General features: G+C 47.5%; 2 protein-coding genes across 3 annotated transcripts in view; one reads left to right on the top strand and one right to left on the bottom strand.

The window, feature by feature from the left end:
- Positions 1–4,589: 4,589 nt before the first annotated feature.
- Positions 4,590–19,129, top strand: part of ARHGEF3 (Rho guanine nucleotide exchange factor 3) — a 336,225-nt gene continuing 321,685 nt past the window's right edge. The window contains exon 1 of one of the 2 annotated variants that reach the window (XM_064367222.1): positions 4,590–4,633. The gene's annotated coding sequence lies outside the window, so the exon portion shown is untranslated. The remainder of the gene's footprint in view (positions 4,634–19,129) is intronic. The other variant, XM_064367219.1, reaches the window with a different exon arrangement.
- On the bottom strand, positions 9,729–11,935 carry SPATA12 (spermatogenesis associated 12). Its single transcript, XM_064366780.1, is given in 4 exon segments — positions 9,729–10,073; positions 10,075–10,268; positions 10,271–10,463; positions 11,852–11,935. Coding segments are annotated over 4 exon segments (816 nt in total).

Raw genomic sequence — 19,129 nt, 5'->3', positions numbered from 1 at the left:
ACACCAGGTTAGTGTTGCTTCATCAACTCGACACTCCACACCTTTCAAATGCCAAGAAATGGGGAAGGGGGAGCACCTGTACAGTGCATTGCTGCAGGCAGAGAGTTGAATGTCTCTTCCAGTAATTTCACTTCTGGGATTTTATCTTTAGCAAATAACCAAAATGTGTGTTTACATTTGTTGTGCAAAGATTTTTGAGGCTGGATATGGCTCATGCCTGTAATCCCAGCACTTTGGGAGGCTGAGGTGGGTGAACTGCTTGAGGTTAGGAGTTTGAGACCAGCTTGGGCAACACAGCGAGACTCTGTCTTTACAAAAAAATATACAAAAATTAGCTGGGTATGGTTGGCGCATACCTATAGTCCCAGCTACTTGAGAGGTTGAGGTGAGAGGATCACTTGAGCCTGGGAGGTCAAGGCTATACTGAGCTGAGATCGTGCCACTGCACTCCAGCCTGGGCAAAAGACTGAGACCCTGCCTTGAAAAAAAAGAAAAAAGATTTTCAGGCCAGAAGTGGTGGCTGAAGCCTGTAATCCCCACTTTGGGAGGCCAAGGTGGGTGGATCACTTGAGGTCAGGAGTTTGAGAGTAGCCTGGCCAACATGGCGAAACCCCATTTCTACTAAAAAAAAAATACAGGCTGGGGATGGTGGCTGACGCCTGTAATCCTTGCACTTTGGGAGGCTGAGGTGGGCTGATCACGAGATCAGGGGATTGAGACCATCCTGGCCAACGTGGTGAAATCCCATCTCTACTGAAATACAAAAAAATTAGCTGGGCGTGGTGATGTGCACCAGTAGTCCCAGTTAATCAGGAGGCTGAGGCAGGGGAATCGCTTGAACCCAGGTGGCAGAGGATGCCGTGAGCCAAGATCGTGCCACTGCACTACAGCCTGGGTGACAGCAAGACTCCATCTCAAAAAAAAAAAAAAAAAAATTAGCTGGGCATGGTGGCAGGTGCCTGTGATCCCAGCTACTCTGGAAGCTGAGGCACGAGAATCCTTGAACCCAGGAAGTGAAGGTTGCCGTGAGACCACACCACTGCACTGCAGCCTGCGCGACAGAGTAAGGCTCTGTCTCAAAAAACAAACAAAAAAATTTGTTACTAAGCATTATCCTGGTAATAAGAAATGAGGAACAAACCAAGTACCAGTCAGATTGATTATAAGAGGACACATGCATACAATGGACCAAATGGTATTAAGCAATCATGTTGTGGAAGAATATTTCATAACAAAGGGAAGAGTTCACAATATGTTAAATGAAAAATAAAGGACACAAATTAACAGTGGTTACCGCTTGGGGGTGTGATTGTGGGTGGGTTTTCTTACTCTTTGTTCCTCTGGTATTTTCTATATTGCTTTACAATGAGTAGTGTTACAGAAGCAGAGGGTTTTAAATGTAAGGTTACACACGACAGACACTCAGCAAGTGTTAAAGGTGTCCGGTGGTTACTAGGTGGCTGGGGCCTGTGGTCTCAAAGTCCCGCCCTTGACCCTGGTTGTGCTTTCTCCCGTGGCTGCTTTCCCTGAAGTTGCTACCCAGCCCCTTGCCCCAGCCTCTCTCCATTGCTTTTCTGCCTGGTGTCAGTCATAGCTTATCCTCAGTCCATCAAGGTGGGGGTCTCTTGCAGAAACCCTGGCTTCCGCAATTGATGATTTTGTGAAGTAACTACCCTGATCCCATCCTAGCCTGTCTTGTTTTTTTTTTTTTTTGACATAAGGTTTCTCTGTCAGCCCAGGAGGTTGGAGTGCAATGGTGTAATAGTAGCTTACTGCAACCCCAAACTGGGCTCAAGCAATCCTCCTGCCTCAGCCTCCTGAGTAGCTGGGACTACAGGCATACAACACCATTCCCAGCTAATTTTTAAATTTTTGGTGGAGACAGGGATCTCACTTTGTTGCCCAGGCTGGTCTTAAACTCCTGGCTTCAAGTGATCCTCCCACCTTGGCCTCCCAAAGTGCTGGGATTACAGGTGTGAGCCACTGCATATGGCCTTCTCATACTGTGTTGTAGTTCGGGGAGAGGGAGCTGAACTCAGGAATGGGAATGGGCCCTTATGAATAAACCGACTATTTCGAGGAGAAAAGATGACAACTGACCATCAGCGGCTTCTGGAGTCTTCAGTTTCCAAACTCTGTGGATAGCACTCACATTTCCTGCCTATCCCCTCTCTCACCCCAACAAAGGACTGTCTTTGGGTGTATCATCTCTCCTACCACAGACTCTCAGTCTGAGTCTAGGAACGAAGTCCTCCCCAACCCCAAGCCCACCTTAGAGCTAAGCATGGCACGGACGGGAGAGCTGCACATAGAAACCCTGTGGGTCAAATTGCTGTGTTGCTAATCTAAATATCCTGCTTGCAGATGTGTCCTGCTTTCCGGAAACCCTGAATTATAAAACAGAGGAAGTCAAGGCATTTGCCTTTAGTAATAATAAAAAGGCACAGTGCCTCTGACTGTGTACAGGAGACTCACTCGCCGCATCATCTCTCACTCGGCAGCCAGTGTGATGTCTTCAAACTGTAGCTTCCATCCTGTTGTGCCTCTGCCTGAACCTTTTGGTGGACAAGGTCTAATGTCTCCCCTTGGCCATCAAGGCCCCTCCAGCCTCCTTCTCCCTCTACCTCCCTGTCCACGGACTTGCAGAGTGTGGCCTGTGCTCTTCCACCTCTGAGCTTCCACACTTTGTCTTCTCACCTTTCTCCTGCTTGGTTCCTTGCCTTGTCAGGGCTCAGCCCAAGCCCCCTTTTCACAGGAGGCCTCCCCTCTGCCTGGGCCAGTGCTTCTTCCAGGTGTCTGTCACCACGTCCTGCTCCCTAGCCGCCTGCTGAGGGGTCAGTTGACTGTCTCCCTCATCAGCTCGTACCCTCCATGAGATCAGGGACTGTGTCTATCTTGGTATCCTAGTCACTGCTGTCCCCAGAGCCTAACACAGTGTGTGGCATGTAGTAGATGCTCAAATAATTGTTAAATTGAATCTAATGCAAAGAAAACTTTTCTCTTTGACAAGGCTGCCTGGGTAGAGCACCAGGTGTTGGCTGGTAGATCCGAAGCAACTGCTGAGCTCAGATGAGGGAGCAAGGACTTCAGAGGGAGGAGAAGCTCTTTGCTTAATAAATATAATTACCTGATAAACACGGCTGGTTGTTGTATGGATCTTGTGCATTCGGGAGGAAGGAGAATGACCAAAGGGTTCTTGGGGAAAAGGTTGAGGACTAGGGGTCTGGACACAGGGGTTGTCCTTGGAAATGGAGTACTGGGGAGAGTGTGTTCCCTGAACAGGAAACTGGTGGGTCATAATGCATTGGGTCTGGAGTCAAGGCACCCTCTAGAAGCTGTAGTGGGATGAAGCTGCAGCTGTTGGAATACATGTTGGTTTGCTCAAAATGCCCAGTTTCTGGCCCAATACGTGGGCTGCCGGCCAGGAAGAGGCCACCCAGCACTGCGGGGCTAAGCACCTGCAACAGATAGCAGAGATTGCTGCAAAGTAAATCTGGAAGATCTGCATCCCAGCAGCTGCTGTCAGGACAGGTGGCCTCTCAGGGAGCTCTCAACCCTCACCCACCTCCTGCACCTGGGGAAGAGCCTTAGTACCTTGGACTGATGCTCTTTCCTCTGCAAACAGGGGCCAGACTGTGATCCTCGGGCTCTGGGGGCTGGCTTCACCTCGCTGAACTTTGATTTCTTCATTTGAGAAGTGGGCCGCGCAGACCCTACACCTTAAAGGCTGTCGTTAATGGTAATTTCCATCAAGCACCTAAAATGCACCGCTGGCACCACATGTGAGCAATTGATGAATTTTTGATTTTTAGCGTCAGGATTTACACTGCCTTGAAGAGTCCAGTAACTACAGTCTAGGGCACTCTTTATTTCTGATTTTAATAGGTGGTGAGGACCTTAGGCGTTCATCTGTTGAATGAATGAATGCCCGCAGAAACTTCGTTTTGGAGTCCCACGTTTATTTCCGCATGCTCGACCCAGGCCTTTCAGGCTCGGCGTCCACCTGCAAACCGGCGATTGAGAACCTGCTAGGCGCCAGGGTTCATGCAACTCGAGGCTCGTCCTCATTCTCACCTCCACCGTCGAGGAAAGCGAGGCTTGGGCAAGACCTGACACGCCCAAGATCAGCCCAGAGGTGGGTGGGGGCTCCGTGTGCAAGTTCTGGCCCCCGCCCGCTAGGGCAGCCTCTCCCACCCCGGCACGAGAGTCCCGTCCCACTCGGGTACCCGGACCTCGACCTGCCCTCGGGGTTTCCGCGGCGCGTTCTCTTGAGGGAGCGAGGGCCAGGGCTGTTTACCCGTCCTCGGACTCGCTCAATTATCTCCGCCTGAGTCTGGTTTAGACGGCTGCGGGGGAGGGATGTCCTGGGGTCCCCACTCTCCTCTTTCGGGCCTTCCCGCAGACTCAGGCAGGGCTTGGGGAGCAGGGGTGCCGAGCGGTACCGTGGCCACTTCCAAGTCCTGCGCCTCCCTGCTGCGGCACCCGCAGGGGTCCCCAGCCCGCCTCCAGCCCACGTGGCCGGCCCGGCCTCCCCGCCCCCGGCCCCGCCCCGCCCCGGGGAGCCGCCGCCGCAGCTGCAGCCGCCTTGGTGCGCTCTCCAGCAGGGAGAAGCCGAACCAGCGCCGGGGCCGAGGTGAGTGCGGGAAGCGGCCGGGATCCCCGCTCCCCGTCTAGAGCCTCCCCGGCTGGACACCCCTTTGGCAGGACACCCCCGCTAGATTCCCCGGAGTGGGACCCTCTTCCGGACTGGTCCCTCCTTTGCTCCCGTCTCCCGAGCTGGACCCCCCACTCCCACCTCTTAGTTACCCTGTCAGGTCTCGGCGCCCCCGGCAGGCCCTGAGGGCTCCCTGGTCTGGGGTACGCCGAGCGCACGGGGGCGCACTGGGCGCAGCGCAGGTGGGCAGTGCCACCGCCAGCTCCGACCAGCCGCCGCTCCTGCTGGGGACCCTGACTCTGGTCCCCGGGTAGCCCCTGGAGCGAAAATTCCCGGAGCCACTTCCGGGGAGGGAGGCGCCACCTGTCCTGCGACGCGCCCCTTTCGCCCAACTTTCTTCTCCAGCCCAGCGGGGCACCCGCAGGTCAGCGTCGCTTCGGGCGCTGCTTGTGGCGGATCACAGGGCCGCAGGTCACTTCGCGGCGGGGAGCCGGGCTCAGGGCGCTCCGGGCGGCGGGCGCCGTACCAGCCTGCCTGAGGCCCTTATCCCAGCGGCTGCATCTTTTAAACCGAGCGGCCAGGAGATCCCGGAATAGGACGCCAGGGTGGCGGACGCCGAGGGGTTAAGGTCAACGTGGGTGCCAGAGACGGGTGAGCGTTTTCCGAGGCTGGAAGCTGATCGAACCGGGTGGAAACTGGTTCCCCTGGGCTTTGCGGTGGTGAAGAGCTGCTCTCGCACTATCAGCGGACTCATCTTGTGCTTGAATGTCCCGGAAACAGAGCGCCTTGTTCCTAGAGGACTCGGCTTGCTGGATTTATTCCCTGGCCCAAGTTTGCTTCCCGCACTTGGTGAGAACGGGAGAACTGCCAGACGGTAGTTGCCCTTAAATGTACCGGTAGAAACTTATTTTTAAGAGTTTCGTGCACTACCAGGTATAACCACTCTCTTCCCTGGGGTGTGGAAGAAGAGAGCTTCGCTGGGTCTTTGTCTTAGCTATGTAGTCCTCGGCAAGTTACTTCATTTACCTATGCCTCAGTTTTCTCATCTATAAAATGGGGATGACACTACAAACCTTAAATAGTTGTATAGGGATAAAGTGCTTAAAATACTGACGGAGACAGGGTAAATCCTCTGTGTTAGGGGCTCTTGTGATTATTATCACTTACATCTGACAGCGCGTGCACAGCCCGAGCTTCTCAATGAGGTGGGTATGCAGGCTGTTGCTCCTTCCCCTTCTTCTAGTACGGAGCTGGTGGTGTTTACACCGTAGCCATGGTGTTCCCTTCCGCACTGGGAAATTTGAGCTTTGCTGTAACACCTCCTATGGCTAACCAGCCTTGTGCAAAGTATATCTCAGAATGTGGGATTAGAGATGACCTTTGTCAAAGACATTGTTGGGAAATGGGGTCTTGTACCTTCTCTGGAAGCTCTGGGGTGTGATTGGGTGTTTGCCTCTTGTTGGGGAGGGACTGGTAGATTCCACTTGATTCTTTTAGGCCTTGTGTCCCCTGACAGGCTGACACAGTCTAGTCTCTGTGAGTGTGTGAGTGTATTTAAGGGTCCAGGGACCTGATCTTGTCTCCTTCTCCCCCATTCATTCATCTCTAGCAGATTGCTCCTACCATCTGTAGAGTTTCCCTGGGATACGCCCATTTGGTGTTTTTCTTCTTGGCAATTTAGTTTTTCTCTTCTGGAACTCCACAAATAAAGAGTTCTGAACATGGAGGCCTAGGGAACCTCTTGAAATGTATATGAGGCTCTTGAAGCACAGTTGTTTATTTTTCTAGAGGTTTCCCCTTACATTGTATTCTCCATGAGGCCGGTGGCCCAGAAAAGTGAACTCTGAACTGCTGGTAGGGACGTACGTGCAGGTTCTTGCTCTCAGTTACATCTCAAGTCCCTAAAAATTGGGGGCTGCCCTTTGGGCCCCCTCCCAGAACACACTTTTCAGTGGGCAATACAGGTCAGCCTTGACTTGATTAATTAGGGGAAAGAGAGGCAGGCTGTGAGGTTAGGGACGGTTGGCCTGTGGTGAGACCTTTAGGCTGGGATGCAATTCATGAAAATTTGAGTTCAGGTTTTCAGAAGACTTCTCAGGACCTTTGCTCTTGCTGTTCCCTTTACCTAGCATGCTTTTCCATCATTTCTTCCATGTCAGGAACTTTCTTGCCCTTTTGCTCAGATGTCTTCCCTTTACAGATGGTTTTTCTAACCACTCTGTCCAAAGCAGCTCCTTCCCCCGTTAGTTTCTGTCACACTCTTTCATTATATTTTATTCATAGCGCTTGCCTGGGATGATCTTATTCATGCATTGATTTCTGGGTTGTGTGCATCCACCCAGAAGAATGCAGGATTCAAGAGGGCAGAGGTGTGTTGTCCTGTTCATTACTGACTCCTGGCTCGTGGCATATGGCAGGTGCCCAATAACTATCCTGAGTGAACGAACACCCATTGACTGAAGTGAGAAAAAAAGAAGAAAGAAAATTAAATATTGGACCCATTTTCTTAATCATTTATAAAAATATTCTTTAATTTGTGTGACTTCACTTGCACAGGTTGAAACTCAAGTGAAAATGAGATTTTTGGGGGGATTACAGGTGCCCACCACCACACCTGGCTAATTTTGTATTTTTAGTAGAGATGGAGTTTTTGCTGTGTTGGTCAGGCTGGTCTTGAACTCTTGACCTCAGGTGATCCACCTACCTTGGCCTCCCAAAATTCTGCGATTACAGGCATGAACCACTGCGCCTGGCTGAAAATTTTTTTTTTTTTGAGAGAGAGTCTCGCTCTGTCATCCAGGCTGGGGTGCAATGGTGTGGTCTAGGCTCATTGCAACCTCCACCTCCCGAGTTCAAGTGATTCTCCTGCCTCAGCCTCCAGAGTAGTGGGGATTACAGGCATCCACCACCATGCCCGGATTATAGGCACTCACCACCATGCCTGGCTAATTTTTATATTTTTAGTAGAGATGGGTTTCACCATGTTGGCCAGGCTGGTCTCGATTGATCTCCTGACCTCATGATTCACCCATCTTGGCCTCCCAAAGTGCTGGGATTACAGGTGTGAGCCACCGTGCCTGGCCTGAAAATGAGATTTTTAATATATGCATCTAATCTATTGAGTCAGTTTAAGTTTCTTCATGGAATAGTACCAGCATGGTGGGTGGAGTGGGGTCTGCTGTGGAGAGGTTTTGTGACAAGCTTTGCTTTCTTCTTTACCTTGATGAAAATTGTTTATTCAGTTATAAAAATGGGTACACATTTCTTTTTCTTTTTTGAGATAGGGTCTTGCTCTCTTGCCCAGGTTGGCATGCAGTGGCGTGATCTTGGCTCACTGCAACATCTGCTTCTCAGGCTCAAGCGATTCTCCCACCTCAGTCTCCCGAGTAATTGGAACTATGGGCATGCACCACCATGCCTAGCTAATTTTTGTATTTTTTGTAGAGATGGGGTCTCACCATGCTGCCCAGGCTGGTCTCGAATTCCTGGGCTCAAGTGATCACCTGCCTCGGCCTCTCATAGTGCTGGGATTACAGGCATGAGCCACCATGCCAGACCCATTTTTATTTTCTTAGGGAAAAAAGACTGGCAAGACTGTTACTAATTGAGGTAATATCTACATGTGTCTTAGCCACTTAGCTCATTTATTTCATTTATTCAAAAACATTTATGGAGAGAGGGCTACTCTGTGCCAGCCATTGCCCTGGTGCTGACCACACAGCAGTCAAGGAAACTGACAGCATTCCTCCCTTGTGGAGTTTACATCCCAGTGGTGGAGACGGACAGTAAACAACAGCGATCAGTAATAAGCTGTGAGGGGGAGTGGCCAGTGTAATGGAGATGAAGCTGGGGAAGGAGATCCAGAGTGATGGGATGGAGGCAGAGCTGGCTTCCGTCAGAGGAGGTCTCTCTGAGGAGGTAGCATTGGGGCAGAAACTCAGACGAATGGGGACGCAGCCTCATTCCATGCATATGGAGCCCAAGGTTGTGGTCAAACTCCCCAGTGTGGCCAGTCATCTCTTGAGCACTGGACGTGGTCTATCTCACTGCAGAAGGGGAGGGAAATGAGGCAATGTATGCAGAACTCTCCTCCTGTCACCCAGGTCCTGGCAGGTGGCTGGAGTAAGATCTTGGCATTGTGTGCTCTGATTGTCAACTAGAAGGCTGGTACCTACCTTTGCAGTGTGAGACCTGAGCGATGATGTGTTCTGAAACTGCCACCTGGGGAATGAACATGAGCCTAGGGGTCATTGCTGGAGTTATAATCCTGCACATTCTAAGACTTGCTCCACTGTACCTTCCCTGGCGGTGGACTCCTTCCTCTTCTGTGTCATTTGATTACCTCACCTCATCACCTAGTGGCACTCACATAAAGGGAAAGTAGTTACTTACTGGGCTTTGACAGAAACAACAAATAGATGGGCCGGGCACGGTGGCTCCCACCTGTAATCCCAGTACTTTGGGAGGTCGAGGTGGGTGGATCACCTGAGGTTGGGAGTTCAAGACTAGCCTGACCAACATGGAGAAACCCCGTCTCTACTAAAAATACAAAATTAGCTAGGCATTGGTGGGTGCCTGTAAATCCTAGCTGCTCAGGAGGCTGAGGCAGAAGAATAGCTTGGACCCAGGAGGCAGAGGTTGTGGTGAGCCAAGATCGCACCGTTGCACTCCAGCCTGGGCAACAAGAGCAAAACTGTCTCAAAAACAAAAACAAAAACAAAAAACCCGAAGAAATGAAAATGTATAGGACTGGTGATGAGGAGATGCATGCTTCCCACTCTTTCCATTGATTGATCGACTGATGTCATTTAATACAGTGTAAGGTTCCCAGGGGGCTGAGAGTATGAGATCTGGATTGTGTGACCTTGTGCCAGTAACTTAGCCTTTCTGAGTCTTGATTTCTTTATCTGTGATGTTGGGGAAGTGGTGCGACAGGGAGGCTTCTTGGAAAAAGTGATATCTAAGAAGATGCAGAAAGGAATGGCTACGAGTCACCCCCGGGGTGGAAGGGAGAACATAGCTCGTGCAAAGGCCCAGACAAACAGCTGCCAGACTTTCATAGGATTCCCATTGATTACAGCTGTGTGTGTATGTGTGTGTTGGAATATACTGTAGAGAGGGACCTGACAAAGCAGCCCTCAATAAATGCCAGTTGGTTTGAATGGCTGCACCCTGTGCTGCTGGGCTCAGCACCTGTATCCTCATACAGCCTCCACAACCATCCTGTGGCACAGGTCCTCTCATTATCGCCATCTTCCATATCAGGAAATTGAGGTGTGGAGTTATGAATAACTTGCTCACAACTGCTTTGCTGTATCAGGAGAGCTAGAGGTGAAGAAGGTCTTCCCAGATTTATTTGGGATGCAGCAATGTCAAGGGAGATGGCTGTCTGTAAATATCTCTGACAGGTCTCACTTTGGCTGCACATCCCCATGAAATGTCAGTTCTAGGAGGGCAGAGGCTGCTCCTGGCAGAACACCTGGATGCTGGCATAATGCTGGTGCACAGTGGGGTTTGTTGGGATGTTGAGTGGGTGACCCAAGGCCTCTGGGTAGCCATGGAACGAGTCTGGAAGAGTCTAGTGCCTTCATTTCCCAGATGTCTCCTGATTTTCCAAGGTGGACCTACAAGTCAAGGCAGAACTGGACGTGGGGCCCAAGTCAAAACCCGAATGCTCCAGAAAAGGAGGCCGGGGCACTTGGCTGGAGTCGATCCCTGAGGGGCATGCAGCACTCTTGCAACCTGGCTGCTGAGTGCACTGTTCTGATTCATCTTCAGCCACACCCCACCACCAGTCATCCTGGATGCTCTAACAGAACCAAACCCCACAGTCACCCAGATACTGCAGAGGTTCACATCTTCGCTCCTGCTGTTCCCACTACGTGGGGTGCTGGTTCATGCGTGGCCACTTTCACAGCTTCCCACACTGCCCACCTCCAGTGGCTTTCTCTCTCTTTCCTTTCCTTTTGGCTAGAAACATAAAGAAGAAATCCTGATTATATTCTTACTGAACACAAATGTAAACACATCAGAAGTTGTAGAGTATAAAATAATTGCAGGTATCATATGCTGAGATTAAAAAAAAAAAAAAAGTAAACAAATTCCACCTTTCCCATCCCAGGCTTGCTTCCAGAGAGACTGTTTGTGATTCACTGGGCATAGATTTCTCTTGTTTTTGTTTATAGGCATGGGTACCTGTGAGTATCTTTAAAAACTAACATAGTCGGCTTATTTTGTATGTATTGCTTACCAACTAATGTTTTTCTTTTTCTATTTATTTATTTATTTATTTACAGATGGAGTCTCACTTTATTGCCTAGGCTGGAGTGCAGTGGCACAATCTCGGCTCACTGCAACTTCTGCCACCTGGGTTCAAACAATTCTCCTGCCTAAGCCTCCTGAGTAGCTGGGATGACAGGCACTTGCCACCGTGCCGGACTAATTTTTATATTTTTAGTAGAGATGGGGTTTCACCATGTTGGCCAGACTGGTCTTGAACTCTTGACCTTATGATCCACCTGCCTTGGCCTCCCAAAGTGCTGGGATTACAGCCATGAGCCACTGCATCTGGCCTCTTTTCATTTATTTTTATTCTTTATTTTATTTTAATTTCATTTTTTGAGACAGAGTCTCACTCTGTTGTCCAGGGTGGATTTCAGTGGTGGCATCTTGGTTCACTGCAACCTCTGCCTCCTGGATTCAAGTGATTCTTGTGCCTCAGCCTCCCTAGTAGCTGGGACTACGGGTGTGTGCCACCACACCTGGCTAATTTTTTTGTATTTTTGGTAGAGACAGGGTTTTGCCATGTTTCCCAGGCTAGTCTTGAACTCCTGAGCTCAAGCAATCCTCTTGCCTCAGCCTCCTGAAGTGTTGGGATTACAGGCGTGAGCCACTGCACCTGGCCTATATATATATTTTTTAATTCTTTATTTGGCCTGGACAGTGCTAACAAATAATGTTTTCCCATTTAGTTATGTCCAAGATTGTTTTCTTTGTCCATATACATTTCTCCTCTCTTACCTGCCCTGGCTCTCCCCACTCCCCAGGAGAGGGGAGAGTGTAGAAACTTCTGTGGACGTATGGTTTTATTTCTCTTGAATATATACCTAGCAGTGGAATTGCTGGGTATATGGTAACTCTGTATTTAACATTTTGAAGAACTGTCAAACTGTTTCCAAAATGGCTGTAGTGTTTTACAATCCCACCAGCAGTGCATGAGGGTTCCAGTTTCTCCACATCCTCATCAACACTTGTTATTATCCATTTTTTGATTATTGCCATCGTAAGTGGATATGAAGTGGTATCTCACTGTGACTTTGATTTACATTTCTCTGATGGCTAATGATGTCCATTCTTTCATGTGCTTATTGGCCATTTGTATATCTTCTCTGGAGAAATGTATATTTGGTCTTTTATCCTTTTGTAAATTGGGTTATATGTCTCTCTATTATTGAGTTGTAAGTGTTCTTTATATATTCTGAATTCAGTCCCTTATCAGCTATGATTTTTAAATATTTTTTGCCCATTCTTTGGGTTGTCTTTTCACTTTCCTGATGGTGTTCTTTGAAGTACCAGGTTTTAATTTTGGTAAAGTTCAACTTACCTATTTTTCTTGGGTTGCCTGTGCTTTTGGTGTCATACCTAAGAAACATTTGACTAATGCAAGGTCATGAAGACTTTTGCCTATATATGCTTTTTTTTTTTTTTTTTTTTTAGATGGAGTTTCACTCTTTTGCCCAGGCTGGAGTGCAGTGGTGTGATCTCAGCTCACTGCAACCTCTGCCTTCTGGTTTCAAGTGATTCTCCTACCTCAGCCTCCCAAGTAGCTTGGATTACAGGTGCCTGCCACCATGCCCAGCTAATTTTTGTATTTTTAGTAGAGACAGGGTTTCACCATGTTAGCCAGGACGGTCTTGATCTCTTGACCTCATGATCTGCCCACCTCAGCCTCCCAAAGTGCTGGGATTACAGGCGTGAGCCACTATGCCAGCTGTATGCCTATATATTCTTATAAGAGTTTTATAGTTTTAGCTCTTAGACTTAGAACTTTGATCCATTTTGAGCTGATGTTTGTATGTGGTGTGAGGTAGGGGTCTAACTTCATTTTTTGCATATGGAAATCTTCTTGTCCCAGCACCATGTGTTGAAAAGACTCTTCTTCCTGATTAAATTGTCTTGACACTCTTTTCAAAAATCAATTTACTATAAATGTAAGCATTTATTTCTGTACTCTCTATTCTAGTCCGTTCATCTGTATGTCTATCCTTATACCAGTATTGCTGTCTGTACTGTCTTAACTACTATAGCTTTGTAGTAAGTTTTGAAATTAGGAAGTACAAGTCCTTCAACTGTGTCCTTCTTTTTTTTTTTTTTTTTGAGACGGCTTCTTGCTCTGTCACCCAGGCTGTTGTGCAGTGGCACAATCACAGCTCACTGTAGCCTTGACCTCCTGGGCTCAAGCAATCCTCCCACCTCAGCCTCCCAAGTAGCTGAGGTGGGAGGATTGCTTGAGTACAGATGTATGCAACCACACCCAGCTAATTTTTAAGTTAAATTATTATTTTTATTATTATTTTAGCAACTGGGTCTGGCTATGTTACCCAGGCTGGTCTCAAACTCCTGGACTCAAGCAATCCTCCCACCTTGGCCTGCCAAAGTGCTGGGATTACAGGTGTGAGTCACTGTGCCCAGCCTGTCCTTCTTTTTCTAGATTATTTGGCTATTCTGGGTCTCCCTATGAATTTTAGGATCAGCTTGTTAGTTTCTGCAAAAAGGCAGTTGAGATTTTGATGGACTTTGTATTGACTCTGTAGATCACTTGGGGAGTTTTGCCATCTTAGCAATATTAAGTATGGAACCTGATTTCCTTTTTGCTGGGGCTGCTGCTCAATCAGTTTGCCTAGTCATTGAGTCTCCTGAGTAGCCATTCTGAGACCCATCCATCAAGGTGCACAGATGAAAATCCAGGGATGTAAGCACCTCTATTCCTTGTGGAAGAAAGTAACACAGTATACTATCGTGTCTGATTTAAGGCTTAGATAAGACATTTAACTCCTGAATTTGTGAAATGGGAGTGCATCTGGTGCTGGTCACACATATGACAGATCTGGCTTTGCTTCATGCTAAGGATGGGATAGAGATCTCTTAGATACTCCCATAACCCCTTGCTTCATGCCTTGAAAGTGTGGTGGGAATTGGGAGCCCCACTGCCCTGGAGGCACCAGGTGGTGGTAGGAGAATTGGAGTCAGGCTCCATTTTAACTTGTTTTATCTGTTGGGCAAAGGGATAGGATTTCATTTGAGGAAAGAGTTCTGCTACTAAAACAATCTTTGCTCCTCCCCACCAATTCACTCACATCATAGTTTGAAGAATGGAATAAAAATAAAAAGGGAGTAATATCACATATTAGAAGTTTAGTTTAGGCCAGTTGCAGTTGCTCACGCCTGTAATCCCAGCACTTTGGGAGGCGGAGGTGGGAGCGTTGCCTCAGGCCAGGAGTTTGCAGCCTGGGCAGCAAAGTGAGACTCTATTTCTACAAAAAATTTAAAAATTAGGTGGGGTGCGGTGGCTCACGCCTGCAATCCCAGCATTTTGGGAGGCCAAGGCAGGCAGATCACAAGGTCAGGAGTTGGAGATCAGCCTGGCTAACATGGTGGAACCCTGTCTCTACTAAAAAAATACAAAAATTATCCAAGCGTGGTGGAGTGTGCCTCTAATTCCAGCTACTCAGGAGGCGGAGGCAGGAGAATTTCTTGAACCTGGGAGGTAGAGATTGCAGTGAGCTGAGATTGCACCATTGCACTCCAGCCTGGGTGACAGAGCAAGACTCCATCTCAAAAAAAAAAAAAAAATTAGTTGACTGTGGCGGCACACTTCTGTAGTCCCACATACTTGGGAGGCTAAGGTGGGAGGATAGTTTGAGCCCAGTTGTTTGAGGCTGCAATGAGCCATGATCACACTACTGCACTCCAGCTTGGCGACAGGGCAAGACCCTGTCTCAAGAGAAAATAAGGCTTAGTTTACACCCTGACACGTACTTATGTGTTCCAGATGTAATGCTCTGGCACAGAACAAATACGTGATTTTATTTTCAAAAAAGAAGAAATAAAAAATGAAGCGCCTATATTTGTATCACTTGGAATCTTGTTCTCCAAACTTAAAGAACAACCTGGGAAACTACACTTGAAACTTCAAATTCATTTATACCTCAACTCAGCTGGGGTGAGGAGCTCCCATTTTAAACAAACAATACGTGTGTGTGTGTGTGTGTGTGTGTGTGTGTGTTTGAGAGACAGATTAGCGTTATTGCAGTTGTTTCAAAAAGCAATTTTAAAAAGCACTAATTTGGACTGAGTTTTTAGTTTGTCTCTGGGAGGGGAGAAAGTTATATGCAATAGAATATGTGTTTTGAGGTCTTCAAAATCTCAGAGCTTTTGCTTAGCAGATTCCCTTAAGTTGTTGGAACAGGCGGTTCATAGGGATTTTGTTTCCATCCTTTAGTGAGGGGGGTGTGTGCATGTGTGTGCACATGGAAAGTTAGGGGAAAAACACAGTGCTACAACCTAACCCCAAAACAAGGAAGCATGTTACACAGTTGGGGTTTGGTGCTTCAGCTCTTGCCCAGTCTCAGAAGGTGCAGCTTGGCTGACCTTGCGTGACCTCTCTCTATGACACATCTCCCAAGGGGGTGGGGAGGACTGTTTCTCTCAAGCATGGCTTTGGTTTTATAAAAGCCCTGTGCAGTCGTGCAAGCTCAAGTGGTTTTCTTAACAAATCACTCACATTTCATGTGTTTTGGGCTGGGCTGGGCTTCGCTAATCCTTGGCCAGCATTGTGAGTCAGAAATTATTTAAATGACTGCCTGAGTCCTTTTGAGGAGAGAAAGTTGGCAAGTGAATTTAGGGAGGTGCAGGGACTCTTAAACAGCACTGCAGTAAGTGAGCGGCCGCGCTGACGAATGCTTTAGCAGCTTGATTTTATTGTGATAATAAATGCTAGTGAAGAAAATGAACATGTTACCTTACATATTACCTTTTAGAGTGAGATAAGACTGATGATGCTACCAGATTTTATTGAGCATTTATTATGTGGTGGAGTATGGTGGCTTCTCCTATGTTTTTGACTGTTATCTCTTGTAAAAAATAGACTGCAACCTGGTAACCTGATGTGTGTGTGTGTGTGCGCGCGCGCGCGCGCATGTGCGCATATCTGAATTGTTTGGTGAAATGATAGTTACCTTATGCCTATCTGGTGTCCTCTGAGCTCAAGTGATCCTCTTGCCTTGGGCTCTAGAGTAACTGGCACTATAGGTGCATCCCACCATACTGGCTAATTTTAAAATTTTTTGTAGAGACTGGGTCTCACTGTTATCCAGGCTGGTCTCAAACTCCTGGGCTCAAGTGTTTCTCTGGTCTCAGCCTCCCAATGTGCTGGGATTATAGGTGCACCTAGCCTAAAGTTGCATTTGAAAACAAATATATCTATTACGATGGCTTTGATCAATGTACAGACAAATGTTATTCTTTTCTAGGTTGCTGTATTTTGTGGGTTTCTGTTTTTGTTTTTTTGTTTGGAGACAGAGTTTCGCTCTTGTCACCCAGGCTGGAGTGCAATGGCATGATCTCGGCTCACCGCAACCTCAACTTCCTGGATTCAAGCAATTCTCCTGCCTCAGCCTCAGGAGTAGCTGGGATTACAGGCATGTGCCACCATGCCCAACTAATTTTTTGTATTTTTAGTAGAGACGGGGTTTCTCTATGTTGGCCAGGCTGGTCTTGAACTCCCAACCTCAGGTGATCCAGCTGTCTCGACCTCCCAAAGTGGGTTTTTTTTTTTTAATCTTGGCTCAGTGCAACCTCTGCCTCCCAGGTTCAAGTGATTCTCCTGCTCAGCTTCCCGAGTAGCTGGGACCACAGGTGTGTCCCACCACGCCTGGCTAATTTTTTTAATTTTTTTTTTTTATTTTTAGTAGAGACAGGGTTTCACTATCTTGGCCAGGGTGATCTCGAACTCCTGACCTCATGATCCCTCAGCCTCAGCCTCCCAAAGTACTGGGATTACAGGCATGAGCCTCTGTGCCGGCCTTTAATGTTTTTATTCTTCTGGTGACTTGAAATTTCAGGCAAGTACAGGTCCTCACAGACAATTTCTACTGGAAAATCACTTATTTTGGGTGTGTTAGGTTTGAAGAGAAACAGAACCAATAGGAAGTATGTCAATCAATCACTTATCTATCTATTGAGATGTTGATTTTAAGGAATTGGCTCATGTGATTGTGGAGGCTGTGTGAGTCCAAAATCTGCAAGGTAGGCTGGCAGGCCAGAGACCCAGGGAACAGTTGCAGTGACTCCAAAGGCGATCTGGGCAGAATTCCCTCCTACTCAGGGAGGTCAGTCTTTTTCTATTAAGGTTTTTAGCTGATTTGATAAAGCCCACCACGTTATGGAGAATAATCTGCTTTACTCTAAGTCCACTGATTTAAATGTTAATATCTAAAAAATACCTTCACAGAAACATCTAGAATGTTTGACCAAATAGCCTGGTCACCATGGTCTAGCCAAGTTGACACATGAAATTAATCACCACAATGGGTAAGATACTGTTTGAGGGTGTTCAGAAGAAAGGAAAAAGGTGAAAGGCCGGATGCCGTGGCTCAGCCCTGTAATCCCAGCACTTTGGGAGGCTGAGGCGGGCAGATCACTTGAGGTCAGCCTGGCCAACGTGGTGAAACTGCATCTCTGCTAAAAATACAAAAAATTAGCCAGGTGTGGTGGGGAGCGCCTTCAATCCCAGCTACTCAGGAGGTTGAGGCAGGCGAATAGCTTGAACCCAGGAGGTGGAGGTTGCAGTGAGCCAAGATGATGCCACTGCACCAGCCTGGGTGACAGAGTGAGACTCTGTTTCGGAAAAATAAAAAAAAAGAAGAAAGGAAAAAGGCAGTGGTTGGAAGTGGGAGTGTACTGTTGGTACAGGTAGGAGAACATCTCGGAAAGAACTCTCTCCCCTCTGACTGACTGCAAAATAAGTCCCTCGCTTGTTCTCTTGCAATTACAGGTGGACAGCATGGGTTGGCAGATTGGCAGTGGGGGTGCAGAGTTTCTTGTTCTGATTGAAAGGATTTTTTCTTACATTTTAGGGTTTTGTTTGTTTGTTTTTGAGACAGAGTCTCACTATGTTGCCCAGTCTGGTCTCAAACTCCTGGCCTCAAGTGATCTTCCTGCCTCAGCTTCCTGAGTAGCTGGGATTACAGGTGTGAGCAACTGTGAGCAGCTCTTAGATTTCATTTTAAGACTGAAGACCTGAGAGTTCATGAGCCTAAGTAATGCCATCTATCTGTAGCGAATTGGTGCATGCTCCGTAGATCTAGCTGTGGGGGGCTGTGTGTGTTAATGCAGCATTTGTGACTCAGCATTTGTGACTCAGCCATAATGTGGATGACCTTGCCTCTCCTGTTCCACAAGCTACCACATAGCTGTGGTGGGTCAGTGGCTGCAGAAACTATTGGTATCTGGGGCTGTCTGGGTGGGAACTCAGCCTGTATGAGAACATGATATTCAGAAGACATTAAATATTTATTATAGTTTTTATTTTATTTTTATTGGGGTATAATTAACATACCATAAAATTGACTCTTGAGGTATCCAATCAGTCTTTTAGCACATTTGTAAGGTGGTGCAAATATTACCACTAGTTCCAGAATATATCATCCTAAAATACAATTTTTCTTTTGCAAGTAATTTCTTTTTTTGCTTGTTTGCTTTTTTTTTTTTGTTTTGAGATCAAGTCTCACTCTGTTGCCTAGGCTGAAGTGCAGTGGCACAATCTTGGCTCACTGCGACCTCTGCCTCCCAGGCTCAAGTGATTCTCCTGCCTCATCCTCCCTAGTAGCTAGGACTAAGGTGCACACCATCACACCAGGCTAATTTTTGTATTTTTAGTAGGGATGGGATTTCACCGTGTTAGCCAGGCTGGTCTCGAACTCCTGACCTCAAGTGATTGACCCACCTCAGCCTCCCAAAATGCTCGGATTACAGGTGTGAGCCACCGCACTCAGCCTTTTGCAAGTAATTTCAACATTTAAGAATATGGCCTGGATCAGTCCCATCAGCAAATAAACATGCAGTTATTTCTTCCAATTTAAAAACGACAGAACTCTCTCTCCACCCTACTTCTCCCTCCAGTTATACACCTGTTTCTTTTCAGATTAGAGCAAAACTTGAAAGAATCGTCTGGACTTGCTAACTCTAATTTTTTGCCTTCCATTGTCTCTCAAAAACAATTGTGATAAGACACACGTAAAGCAAAATGTATTGTGTTGACTGTTTCTAAGTTTTCAGGTCAGTAGTGTTGTGTGTACTGACGTTGTGCAGCCAATCTGCAGAGCTTTTAATCTTGTAAAACTGAAACGCTGTACCCATTAAACAGTAACCCCCATTCCCTCCTGCCCCCAGCCCCTGGCGACCACCATTCTACTT

This window comes from Aotus nancymaae, unplaced genomic scaffold, assembly GCF_030222135.1.
Source record: "Aotus nancymaae isolate 86718 unplaced genomic scaffold, 86718_ANA_hifiasm-v0.15.2.pri h1tg000067l, whole genome shotgun sequence".
Lineage (NCBI taxonomy): Eukaryota > Metazoa > Chordata > Mammalia > Primates > Aotidae > Aotus > Aotus nancymaae.
The sequence above is the reverse complement of the archived record's forward strand: the minus strand, read 5'-3'. Positions and strand labels throughout refer to the sequence as shown.